General features: G+C 44.3%; 1 protein-coding gene across 2 annotated transcripts in view; it reads right to left on the bottom strand.

Annotated features, from left to right (window-relative positions):
* Positions 1–13,441, bottom strand: part of SMC3 (structural maintenance of chromosomes 3) — a 310,016-nt gene that overhangs the window by 72,681 nt on the left and 223,894 nt on the right. For both annotated transcript variants that reach the window (XM_037426550.2, XM_037426551.2), the window contains exon 27: positions 2,500–2,664. In XM_037426550.2, the coding sequence (XP_037282447.1) occupies positions 2,500–2,664 (165 nt within the window). The remainder of the gene's footprint in view (positions 1–2,499; positions 2,665–13,441) is intronic.

Genomic DNA, 13,441 nt, shown 5'->3' with positions numbered 1-13,441 from the left:
TTAGATTAAGAAGTTTGGGGGTATAAATTGGCAGCAGCAAGCACACGACCTAGTTGAACTGGCGGAACATGGGAGAGGCCTTTGTCGTGAAGTGGGCGTGATCAGGCTTATGATGGTGATGATGATGACCTGGATGACGTTCTTATCTTTCCAGTCTGCCAACAGTTCCTCATCTGATAGTTCCACAAGGTCGCCATCTGATCAACACTCTTTACGGTGTTCAGTGTTCTGTGGGGTGTAATGGTCATGGGATGATCACCAAATGCTCACAGTTTGTGTAGTCGCTCGTACTATTTATGGTCTTTACGTTTGAGAAGGAGGTCACCACTGACAGTTTTCGAGGCTTTGTAGCCCGCATCCAGGGTTTCTATCAGAGGGGGGCTTAAAGGTTCAATCACCCGGCATCGGCTCAACGCCCTGGAGCCCCTTTTCCTCGGACAGGGCTCAGCCACATATGGCTAGGCATGGGAGCGAGTCGAAACCCCCGTTAGCTCGGGTCTGTATTGTCGCTACGCACCAAACGCCTGCTTAGACAGACACCCCTGCGTAAGGGGGGGTTCATAAGTTTTAGTTAAACGCGCGAGCGTCAACCGCCGAGTCGATAAGCGCGAAGCACAGCGGTCAAATGAACGAGAATACACTCGATGAGATGTGATGTGCACTTGTAGGCTGTTCCGGGAATCAGACACCCCCCCCCCCCTTCTTTGAGCACCATTAATGCCTTCTTTTGTTTCATTTACAAATGCTGCCATCATGTTATAAAAAAAAAAAAACAGCTTCACCAGAATAGCAAAACAAAGAAGCAATAGCAACAAATTGTAAAGCTGGCTGCCATCTCTTTAGATCAAATATCGCGTAACTCTACAAAACACTGGTGTAAGAGAATACGGCCGTGCCAGGGAGAGATGCTCTTCTCGCAGTCTCTTCGCATTGATAGAGTAGCACGTAGAAGGGTTCACTAGCTATTTATGCTGATGCCTGTCGTGATGGCGCGCGCATAGTGATCGCGACCATGCCCTTATTATCAAAGTTCACGGCTTCTCCAGGAGCGATCACAGCCTGTATGAAATGTGACCGTTTCGATGAAACCAAAAAGACAATGTTTCATCCTTGTTTCTGGGCCTGGCGTTTGATGGCTTTCGCACTTTGCAGCTAAATTCTGATGCTGCGGTGCAGTATGGTGCTGATAGGAGAGTTTGGCACAGCAAGCGTGATTGGGTGCAAAATGGTGCAGCTGTTCCTCCCCTGCATTATTCACACCCGAGCATAGATAAACACATGTTGGTGGGAAACATAAACGCGCAAGCTTCACAATTAATCCCGCCACTAGTTTATAGCTGGCCAGCCTCTCGGGGACCTTATATTACCACCATGCACATTTCAGCTATTTGAAGATACACGCCACTACGCCTAGGCTCTGAGCTTCTGCTACGCTCATTTGTCCACCACCACCGTTGGCCCCGCACGTGCTGTGCACTATGCTTAGCCCTCTAGACACGATTGTGCATTCTTCAACATGCCTAAGAAGGCCAAACATAGAGCTTACTTTGAAAGTGTTTTGCCGCACAAATTTTGAACTTGAATTCACTGAAAATAAAAATTTAAAAAAAACTTGCCAAGGGGGAGGCGGGTTCCTTGGCAAATTATGTAGCTTAACAGTGTTCCCTGGCACCAACATGCTTGAGAACCCCTGCATCAAGTGATGAAAGTACGCACTAGATATATGTATCGTTATCTCGTTTAACTCTTAAAGGTGAAGCTTAAGGGCCTGCCAATTTTTTCTTTGTATGTTCATGTGTAACGTGTCTGTCAGTTCCGCCTTTTGTCCACACTAAAGCCTGCATAGCAAAGATTTGGAACTCTGTATTGAACTGTTCTCTTTTGCTCTTTTTCTGAGAGAATGCCGCTTGTGCTGGAAGTCTGTGCTTTGCCTCAACTGTCACTGCCATGCATTGCTGCAGAGTGCCCACGAACATTAAATGTCTTTATGCCAGTATGTTCCAGTTGACCTAACCTTGTGTGTTCGCTCAACTGAGCCACATCATCATCACAAATTTGGCGAGCCTGCCAGGATTCACAAGCACCCAAGAGAAAACAACAGAGTTTAAGAGGCTTTAAGCCATAAGAAAGAACCATGGAACGACAGGAGCGAAGTTCAAGCGCAGGGCTGACACAGAAATTGCCAGGCAATGAGAACAGCATACCCCAAATTGCGAAGACGAAAAAGCAGAGGTCGAGCAAGATTGCCCAAGGTTGGAGACCAAAGAATGCTTGCCAAAGCTTAAGATCATGCTCCAGGAAAACTATTAGCAGTATGAGGGAGCATTGATTGAAGCAATTGTGAGCAGTATTTTATCCGGGCGGCTCCCCATGTGTATAGCCCCCATAAATTGATTCCTGCATTCAACAAGGAACGTGACGATCTCGGCGGCTACTCAGTTTGGCATGACAGCATGGCATGTAGTCATGTTTCAAACAGGACAAAGAAATAGGAATTACCTGAGCAGTACCATCTTCACTGTCAGTCTTCATCATAAGTGTGGCATGTCCTTGGGGAACAAGCTTCTTAAACACCTCACTGAAGAACTTGGACACCTGCTTAAAGGTCAGCTGAATGGCTTCGTACTTGCGCATCTCCAGGGCATTCATCAGCTCCTGTATGGACTAAGAGGGCAAACTGTGATGTAGCAAACTTAACATACAACATTTGTAGCCGAAAAGGTACGCCACCATGCTCAGAGAACATTCATCTTTGAAAAGAAGCTACAAGGCATGCAGCTGAAGTCTGTTCCACTTTTGTAGCATTGAATTTATAGCAAAAACAAAATATCATTGTGGCTATGATCATTGATTAAAAAAAAAATTTCCTAAGTTTCATGATGGAATGGCTGGTTTTCTCAAGACAAATTTATCAATATTTTCTAAAGTTCTGAACAAACCACTTTTTTTTTTGTTCAGTAAGTGTAAGAAATTCTTTCTTTACACAGCTGTTGCAGAGGAAATGTTTGTTAATGCCACAGAAATATTCGCATATAACTGTATTTCAGTCAGGAATACTTTCTGCCAGTGCAACATTTTCTGTAGTAGTCAAAACCTTTCAAAAGTTCTTTCATTTTTTATCCTTGCATCTGCTTCCCCGTGTACTATACTTTGGCAGAGACGTGCTTTTGTCCACTCAAACCAAGAAGAAGCATTGCTCCTATCAGTGCCACAAATTGTTATCATGCATAGTTTTCTGTTCTGAGGATAATTTTTCGTCTGCTTCAGTTAATTGCTATTACACCACAATAACTATATGTTAGCTAAAGAGCACAATTAGCATTAGCATCATACATTCGCTAGTGTAATTGTTGGATTAAATTTGGTTAGGTCTAACATATAATTGAACCCCCTAAGAAAATTCTTTTTGGATTCATGCGTTCAAGTTTATACTTGAACACATGTGCCTTTGGCAAGCTTTATGATAAATTTATCATAAAAAAGACGGGGCGAGCAAACGCAGGCGAAAGATGGAAGTTAGGCAGCACTAACACCTACTAACCTTGCAAGCCCTGTCTTTTTTTTAATGAACCAACAAGCTCAGCTCTCTTATTCTAAGCTTTATGATGAAGTTGCAAATTCATTTGTGATCTGGGTCTGCACATTAGGCAAACTTCTGTATGAATACGCACTTGCTGCAGCTGCTTGATTATTTAAAGTCACTCGGCCTGGTCTTTTGGATGCCAAAAAATCGCCTAAAGACTGCGGGCCATGTTGTGATGTAGAATTCCATGCAGTGTGCTGTGTGACTGGCTGTATAAAATTAAAAGGGCTCCTTTTTTTGCACTTAAATAAACTTTTCTTCACTGAATACATTGTGTTGACTACCCCAAGTTGAAGCGCAACTAAGACGCCGTGCCACGTCACTGACGGCAACCGACAAAAGGCAGCACGGCTGTCCATGATGCATCAGGTTGATGACCTATGAGGATCGTCAGCAACATTTACCGCAGACCTAACACAACAGAGGCTGGACTTACGGCGATGAACTGAATGAGGTAAGAGAGTTCCCTTCAAGCAACGACCCGACGACAATGTCAAAGTGACCAGACTGCGTTTATTACTGTAGGTAGGAGTAGTCAAGAACTAATTATTGTAGTGCAATTTTTTTTTGGCAATTTTGTTGGCAGCGTTGCTATCTTTTTTTACTGCTGTTTGGTTATTGAGAGTTTGTTTTTTCTTTTCTAGATTTTTTTCCCTTTGTTGTTATTAAATCATGTTTGCTGTGCCACCCAGTGTCTTCTCAATCCATCAGTACTGACAGTCGCCCTCAAGATCCAAGACAGAAGCTACTCCACGCTACCACAGGAGTTTGGGTCCGACACAACTCTGCAGCCCACGTCAGCAGAAACCCGTTGGGTAGATGACAGCCCGCAACACTATGCAACGCCGACACGTCCATGAGTACCACAGTGGAGTGACTTTGATTACGCGGACTTCCTTTGCCGGGCTCTTTGATCTGACAGGGTACGCAGCGTGGAAGCATAATGATGGCAACAAAACGAACCTTCCCTGCTGGCCTCCGCCTTCTATTGCGCCCCTCTCCTTGGTCACGTGACCTCAAAATCGCTTGACAAGACGTAGCCAGTTGAAGCCTATCGCGTCGCTAATGATGCCATATGTGACATAACTTGAGATCACGTGACCCCGAGCTGTTTGAAAAGCACCATTTCCCTTAGTAGTAAAGTAGTGAGACGCCTGTTTATCTCGGACGCTTTCGTTCTGACAATCTTTTTGCCATAGTCTCGGGCTCTACAAAATAGCCGAGGGCAACACAAGAAAATGACAATGCGAACAGTGGGGACAGTACTGCGTTCCCTCAGGACCGAGACGCTGTTTCGTAGGGCAAAGACCCAATCAACAAACTCAGTGGTACATCAAGTTGCCCATGGTCAAGTTGGATCACTGTGCGTACTAAGGCCATTGGTCTGATGTAAAATAGCACGACAATCATTTTTCGAAATAAAGGGTCTGGTGAGCTCGTTTGGGGGCGTAAAACAAAGCCGGAGCCTGTTTACTGCCCCTTCAAAAGCGTATTGCCGTAAAATTTCAAGGGTATAACATGCCTGTGAGTTTGGTCTGTATGCAACGACACTCCACACCAATAGACACACAGCAAATGTTGAGAATATATTTTATTTCACTTTCAAAGTGTACCTAAATGCCCATTCTCTAGGGGTGTGCGGATATTCGAAAGTTTCTAATATTCGTCGAATATTGCATTTGTAATATTCGTTTTCGAATATTCGAAATTTCCAATATTCTAACTAATTCAAACATTCCTCGAATATTCGATGTTCACAAATATTCGTTTGCATATGTCACAGTAAAGAACTTGCGATTTTACGTATTTGTGATAACAGCCTCACTAGATCATGCAGTGATTACTACGACTTGGACGCATGTGCAGTGATGCCTGCATGGAAATTCACGGGAGCGTGACGACTAGAGACCGGATTATAGGCAAATGCCTTTTTTGTTCCTTGCGTTCCTTGCGTGTCATTTTGATATATGAGCATGAATTAGAGGTTAAGAAGGGCTTTTATGGTGTTTTTATACTGCCTATAAACACCTATATTTTGGGTGTTCGTGTCTAAATGCCTATAAATGCCTTTTTTATAAATGATTGCATATATGAGCGCTATTCAAGACCAAATTTTGTTTCGAGCGTGGTGTGAAGCTATTATTCATGTAAAAAACGAAAACATTGATATTTCCAAACACTATTAGGTTCAACAAAGACAAAGCTGAAAAGCTGCGAGCGATTAAAAGAAGAGCATAAGGAGTGAAAAAGACGCTATTTCTGCAACCTCAAGTGCACGCACGTCTCAGCCTCTACAGGGGTAGGAGGGAGAATTAAAGATGGGGTAAGAAAATAAAAGTGACGTCTATGGCCGAGGATGCGGCGACCGCCTTCTACAGACAGCTGTCTAGTGCCCCGAAGGAACTGAAGAACCACCCTGAAAACCTGGTGTTGCGATGGGAAAGGAAAAGCAAGTTTTTCTGGGCAGCCGCGGGTAGCTGAAGAACGAATAAAAAACCATGAAGGGCCACTCATGGAATGCTCTTGTTGATTCAGTAGTGTTGAAGGTCACCAAATTGTTATACTTTATACAGCGAAGCCTGAGATAGGCGCCATCATATTTACAATCAACTGTGTATTTAGCATACATTCTCCGTATGCTTGAATACGCTTGTTTTGTACGAGATCCCTTGTCATGTGTCTTTCAGTGACAAACATGGAAAAAATACACAGAACAGGACTTGAAGGTTTGTCTTAAGCCATTACTCAAAAATTGTAGCTGACACAATATGAAAAATGAACTATGATAGAAATTACCATCATCGCGTCAAATTAAACTGCGGTTAAAGCTCCTATGCCAAGCATTTCATGGTAAAACTCGCATTTGAAAATGAATGTACCTAACCAGTCCTCTTTGCGCAATGGTAATTAGGATTTTAGAATGTCGCATCAGATATAATATTTCTATTATTTCGTTTTGTGGTAGTTTCCTGACAGAATGAAATGGATTATAAAGAGAACAAAGTGTGTTGTGCCAATGAAGGCGTGTTATCTTTGACATTGTAACCCACTTGCTGCAGCCCCTTCAGGTAAAAAGTGTGATGTGCACGTGGCTTTTGTTTTGTTTGTAATTTACTTTTGAAGCGTCCATTTCTAGGTGACATAATAAGTTGTAGTTAGACACTAGAAGTTCTTGCGTGCCTAATGAAAAGCGTTCTACCACGGTGATTTTTCATCGCGAGCCAACAAAGCATGATGCGAAGAAGCAAGCTTTAATCCCTTGCCACTCCCGTGTAGCCATCGCGAGCCTCAATCCTTCCCTGTTCTCTTCGGTATCGGGGCTGGAGAATCACATGATGCATACGCAACGAGAACAACATGCGTAAGCAAAGTCACGCGCGCATGACGTGCCCCAGCCTACTTGCGCATGTATGCCATCGATATTGTGTCGTTTCAGCATGTTCTGTTATGCATTACCCGTTTCTGTGGGATGGATCAGTCAGTGCGTGTACTGTAGGGGAGGCTGGCAAGGATCGTGTATTGTGACCGTGATGCACCACGTCACTCTGCTGAAACTGTGTTCACAGACGACGCGCCAAACACAAGCTAAGCGTTGTCAGGGTTGGCGAAGGCACGATGCAGGAGCGACGAGAAGACGAACGCAAGGGAAATGGGGTAGTAGTAGTAGTATTCGTAGTAGTAGTAGTATATAGTAGTAGTAGCAGTGGTAGTATGTGTCGTTTTACGTAAAAAAAAACGTATTGAGTATGAGGGATGCCGTACTGGAGGTCTCCGCAAATTTTGACCATCTAGTGTTCTTTAACGTGCACTGACATCGAGCAGTACTTAAGTATATACTTTTGTGCCTCAATTTAGATGTGACCGCCGAGGCCACAATCGAACGCACTGCATTAGGGTCAGCAGCGGAGCACTCTATAGTGACTGGTCCACCAAAGCGGACGTGAAACGACGGCCGATTAGTGACTAGCATCTCGAAGCTACTCGAAACAAAAATAAAAATAATAACAAGCTGAGATTCCGCTTGCATTTTTTAATATTTTTCTCAGCTTTCATTCATTATAATGATTTTTCAAAGGGCAGTGCAAAGACACAGGAAAAAAAAAACAGATGAAAAATGTCTCGCTTCCCGATTATATCCTGCATTTTAAACAGTACTTCATTAGGAGCGTTTTACGTGACATTACTCTACTTGGCATGTACAATTTGTGTGTTCTGTTGTGTAGTATGAATGAGGAGTACTTTGATTTGGGCTAGCTGCTTCATATCCTTTTGAAAGAGAAGTGCAAAGACAAAGGGAAAAGAAAGACAGAGAAAAAGAGCACTGTAAAACGGTAGCGGATATGGTCATGCGAATAAGCTCAAGTGTTTTTCCACGCAATGGCAAACATAGAAAATGCCATGCACTTTTGACACCGTTACAATGATGTCATCACCTATAGTTCTCTATTGCTAACGGCGGTCCATGAAAGGTGATGGACAGAATAATGCGTAGTTCTGCTCTATTCCCAATGGCGCCTTTGAAAATCCGTCGCTCGCGTGGCAACGTCTCCTGCAATACACCCCCTGTTATACCATCGCTGCAATCTCGCTCTTTTGCCAACGTCAGTTTACTGCCATCGGCAGGCAGCCAGTGCCCCAAAGGTGGTTGCGATGCGGCAGAATAGTGCCCTCGCCGCCGGGAGTTGTGACTCCATTAACAAAAAGGTGTATTTGGGGCGCCTTTCTATCACACATCGGTCATCATCTATCTGGTGCACTTACCTCGTGTTATCACTGAGCACCCTGTGCACCTCATGAGGATCGTGCTACTATCGGCGCAACACAGAATTCTTGATCGGAAAATGGCGAGCGCACATTGCTCGAGAAAGGCAACCGAAGCAAGCGAGATATTGAGTATTGCTGTGCAGTTAAAAAACGCCCCAAGAATTCTTATTTCCCTTAGTGGCTTGACCTGTGAGAACAGGGGAGAAAATTAAAGAAAACTATAAAATCGGGGTCTTTCGAACCAAAATTGATAGTATGGGAACCTGGATGAATTGTGACCACCAAGGCTGCTTTAATAATCGCTTAGACTTATGTCCACGGGTGTTAACTGTTACACAATGAAACTGGTGGGCCTCATGCGCACTAGTCATCATGGCAGGTACGAAAGCTTTTTTTTTTGTAATAAAAAAATACAAAAGGTTTGTTTAACATGTGGATTGAACCCAAGACATCACAGTCACAAGCTCAACTATTACACTCGTATGATTTCTGGCTAGTACAGATGGTGACATTTTTTTAAATTTTTGTGTGCAACAACTGACTGTAAAACAATTAAACTGTTTCCAACATAAATATATGATTGAATAAAATATCACTGGTGGAAAAAACTTGCACTTCTTCATTATTCTATATTCGATTCGCATTCGTATTCGATTTGTATTCAAAAATTTTGATATTCACGCACTTCTACCATTCTTCTGATTGAAGCCCATCGCTAGCGCGTCCAGCACTAACGTAGCTCCATAGGAAGGGCAATGAAAGTTGTAGTGACACGACACCAGCAGGGGTGAGATGGCTGAAACTAAATTGGGAGCAGTTTTTTGAGCAGTAAAATTTCTATTTTGAAGCTGGAGAACCTTGCTTTAGAGCAGCTAGCAGCATTTATTATATAGTCCTGGGAGCCTGAAAAAACAAACCTTTAGCAACGTTGGGGCACCAGTGCATATTTCAATTGGCTTATAATACACATAACGCTGAAACAGATTCTGAAGGAAGTTTTTAAATAGATTATCACCAGGTATGAACTGCACTACCTTTTTACATACCACATGACCTATCAAGCCATCGTAACAAACATGTCAAATATTATTTTAAAAAATGTTTTGTTGAAAACTAGGTCGCCTGGAAACATTTCAAAAGAAAACCGCATCACATTCAAAAAGAAATTCAAAAATTGTGATTGCACAAAAATCTTAGTTACATAACAGTGGTCCTTCGCTTAAAGAAAAGCTTGACATGATAGCGCCAAGAGCTTTTAACAGACAACAAAAGCATGCTGCACTGCCGTTCACAGCCACCTCGTGTCGAACCCCCTTCATGAGCGCAGCGCAGGAGCTAAGAAACCTTGCCGTACCGACTAGGTAGTAAAGCGTGTGCGTATGACACTAAGTGGTAAACAAATTGTACTGATAACACGTCTCCACCCGAGCAACCATGCGTTATTAACACGGCACACGTTGGCCAGTTATATATTTTTTTAATATCGTAGGTTCACCGTCAATGTAGAACGCCCGATAATACATCAACTTGCGATTGTGGCCTGCGCCGCGACTCCCGTAAACTGCTCGCACCACGCAGCGCTGGTGAGAAACTCGTGTCAACGTAAACGAACCGCAGAACGTACAGAGGCCGGTTTTTTGCAAAGAAAGAATAAAAGAAAAAAAAAACTAGTCAAACAGCAGAACAGCCGCTGACCGAAACGCCAATCGAACATACAGCTAAGCCTAAAAGCTCGAGCAGCCGAGAGCCGGCACAGAGCGACGCATCTTAAAGCGCTTGTTGCGAGTTTTGATTACGAAACAGAGAAGTGGAAAATCACCATTCATGAAAACTGGGCCACGTAATCGCGAACGAGTCATGAGTCGTGAATAAAGCACCGCGGTGCCTGTTAATATCACTTAAAATGGTTTGAACGCGCGTTCTGTCACCACGGCTCCGAAAATAACCAAGTGTTTGTCTCTACTTGTGGACACTGATGTACAGATTTTGCGTGCGATGGCTTTTTTAAATGTGGGCTGTGTGTTCTGGTGCCACTGTTGCCTAGCAGAAATCACAGAGTCGATAAGCGAGTGTAGCGGAGTTGACTCCCAGGTTCTTTGTTGTGTGTAGCACGTTCATCCTGTCGCGGCGGTTTTCATGTCGACGCTGTTGTGTGGGGTCACCTACGCATGCGCGTTTGCTGTGAGCGAGTAACTGTAAACGTGGAGTCATTTCCCTGCATACGACGCGTCTTCTAAATGCTCCGGCGCTTGCAAATGGGTTTTCAAATTGGGTTCCATAAGCGACAGAGCGCCTGCAACCCATTTCCTGTTTACGCACATTAGCTACTAATTTATTTAGACAAGCAAGTTCTACACATACATACACACACGCATACACGCACATCCCAAACAAAAAGGGTTTTTAAAACTCCCATAGGGAGTTTGTAACCATGTGACTTGAAACTCCGTGGGGAGTTTAACAAGGTCATGTCATTCATAGACTCCGTCATTAAGCAGGGGGCATTTTACGACGACATGTGCCGAGTTCACTCCGTACCAGGGAGTAAATAATTAGGGCAGGAGAGTTTTCAGGACTCATATGCTGGAGAAACTCCCATCTCGGCTAATTTTTGTTTACAGTGTAGAAGCAGCACACTCGATGCATGGCAGAACATTTTTCAGGGTCACGCATATTTACAACAGTTTTGAGGAGATTATGGCGGCAACATGCATGGGAACCTTCGTCACCAAAAAGGTGCAAAGAAAAAAATAAACCACAATCGGACACAGTCTTACTAGTCAACTCGGCATTTTTTCACCACGCAAGCTGGAGTTGGCCCAAAAAAATCTAGCTTTTAAGGCTATTTTGGAACAGTTCAGTGCAATATTCGCAATTTTTATGCTTTTAAAGCAGCGTGGCACATGAAAAGAGAAATGTATCGAAAATGCACAATACGCACAGCTGCATACCTGCAAAGTTCAAGGATTCTGAATCCGGGAGATTTCCGCAATGAGGGGGGGGGGGGGGCAATGAATTATTTGCTATATTTTTTTTTGGCACCAAGAAAAAAACCCATGTACAAACAAGCAAAAAAAAAACATCGTGAAAAACAAAAGGGGGTGAGGGTGGGGTCTCATTCCCAAGCGCCAACACCAGTGATGCGGTCTCATAGTGGCTTGAAGTGGCCGAACACACAAGGGTAGGGTTTCCCACCAAGGTGAGAGTCTCAAAGGATCAACACAGCTAGCAGAATCTATTTCCTTCAAAACAACTCGCGTATGTCTTCCTAGGACAAACTTGAACGGATGGGACGGTGCAGCTGGCTGCCGCAAAAGCACAGGTCAAAGCTTTGCTCACTACTAGATTTTTTTGACAGGAACGCCAGAAATGTGTCTGGCTCCTTTTTATTGTGATAGCAATTATATGGACAGTCTAGGTTGGTGTTTTGCTGTTGCCACCATCATTTATCATATATGTATACGTATCTAGATACTTATATATATGGGCAATCAAGAAAAAAAGAAAAGCCGCCCCGTACTCGGCGCCCAGCTCATCGTGATGCGCCGACGCGCACTTATCTCTCACGAGTACTATGCCCTGCGGATGGGGGGAGAGGAAGACACTTGTGCGCGTGCGCTTATCTTTTGGTGGGGAGAATCGTGTGCCTTCGGCTTTCACTGGAACAATTGAGTTAGTTGCCCGGCCCACAAAGGTCACTTCCGTCTCTGCACAGGTCCCATTTGTGAAAAGAGTACACTGTTCATACACAGCGAGGTATAACTGGGACACTTGTTAGTTAGCCCTACTCATCTATATCTGTGATTACGTATCGTGCATCGTTTTTCTTTAAACAGCGCATTACGTGTTGAGCGGTAAACGTTGTTAGTTCGCTCTCGACCTGTGTATAGTTTTTGTGCGTCATTTGTGAGTGAGTAGCGCGATGCATGTTTCGATCTGCTTGCCGTTCTCAGCAAGACCCTCCAAGTTGTTACTGTCGCATTTATTGCTTCGCCCTTAGGGCAAAACTAGGACGTTTTTTAAATATTTACGGCCTTTAATCTACCGCTGCGCGTCCTCGGAGCTTGTAGGTGGCTATCGCGTCGCCGCGACCGCGGAAAAGGGTAGTTCCTTTTACAATCCCAGTGTGCTTGGCTGCGCACACGCCTTCAAAACTAACTTGTTTTAAGCCATCTACGATCGCATCTGCCGCAGTTTTGTCTGCAGAGTTTGCGGAAAGCAGCGTTGCTTTGACTGGTCGGGCACACACTTTCGGGGCTCTGTCAGTTACGTCGTCGCCATACATGATTGCACCACGAGCGACCACGGTTTCGTCCACAGCAGTTGTGGCAACGACAATCACACGCACTGTAGAAGACAGTGCGAGCGCTGGTCGCACGCGTACTTCCGAAGCTTCGAGTACGCTGCTCTCGGCCTTCATTCGACGATTCCCGTACAAAAGTCGGTATCACCCATCGCGATTAGGAAATGTGTTCGGAACATTCGAATTTAGACCCAATAGACATAGTAGAATTTGGCTGGGGAATTTCACGAATTCGTATCTGCCACGATATCGCATCACTGAGATTCTACTGCATGTTTAGATGAACACCTCTTTAACTCATTCGTAATAAAATGGGCTAGGTTATAAAAGCCTGGAGCGTACCGACCTGCTTTTTTGTCAGTGCGGCCAAATCATGCACAGACATTTCGATTTCCAGATTTTCATGAAAACCGTACAAACAGAAGAAATGGTCCAAATCCAGGAGACTTGGCAGGTATGCAGCTGTCTCACCCCTGCACCAGATCTGTAGTGAGCGTAGGCGTGAACAAGGTTCCCCTTCTTGGGAGACAAAGGTTCATCGCAGCCCCCCCCCCCCCCCCGCTTTTATATTATGTCAATTATGGGGCTGACATTGTGCCCCCCGCCCCTTTTAGGTGACTACGGGAGCACACACATCTATGATAATGAGGTGAGTGACGTCAGCCACGTTCGTGCTGGCAAAGAATCGCGGCTGCAGCTAGCCGATGCAACTGTCAGCACATTTATTTTGCAGGTGCTTGTGTGGCACGTGTGTGCAAGAGCAGACAATAATCAGCAGCACAACGTGAATC

This window comes from Rhipicephalus microplus, chromosome X (genome assembly GCF_043290135.1).
Source record: "Rhipicephalus microplus isolate Deutch F79 chromosome X, USDA_Rmic, whole genome shotgun sequence".
In the NCBI taxonomy this organism is placed as follows: domain Eukaryota; kingdom Metazoa; phylum Arthropoda; class Arachnida; order Ixodida; family Ixodidae; genus Rhipicephalus; species Rhipicephalus microplus.
This window is presented reverse-complemented; position numbering and strand designations above follow the sequence as displayed.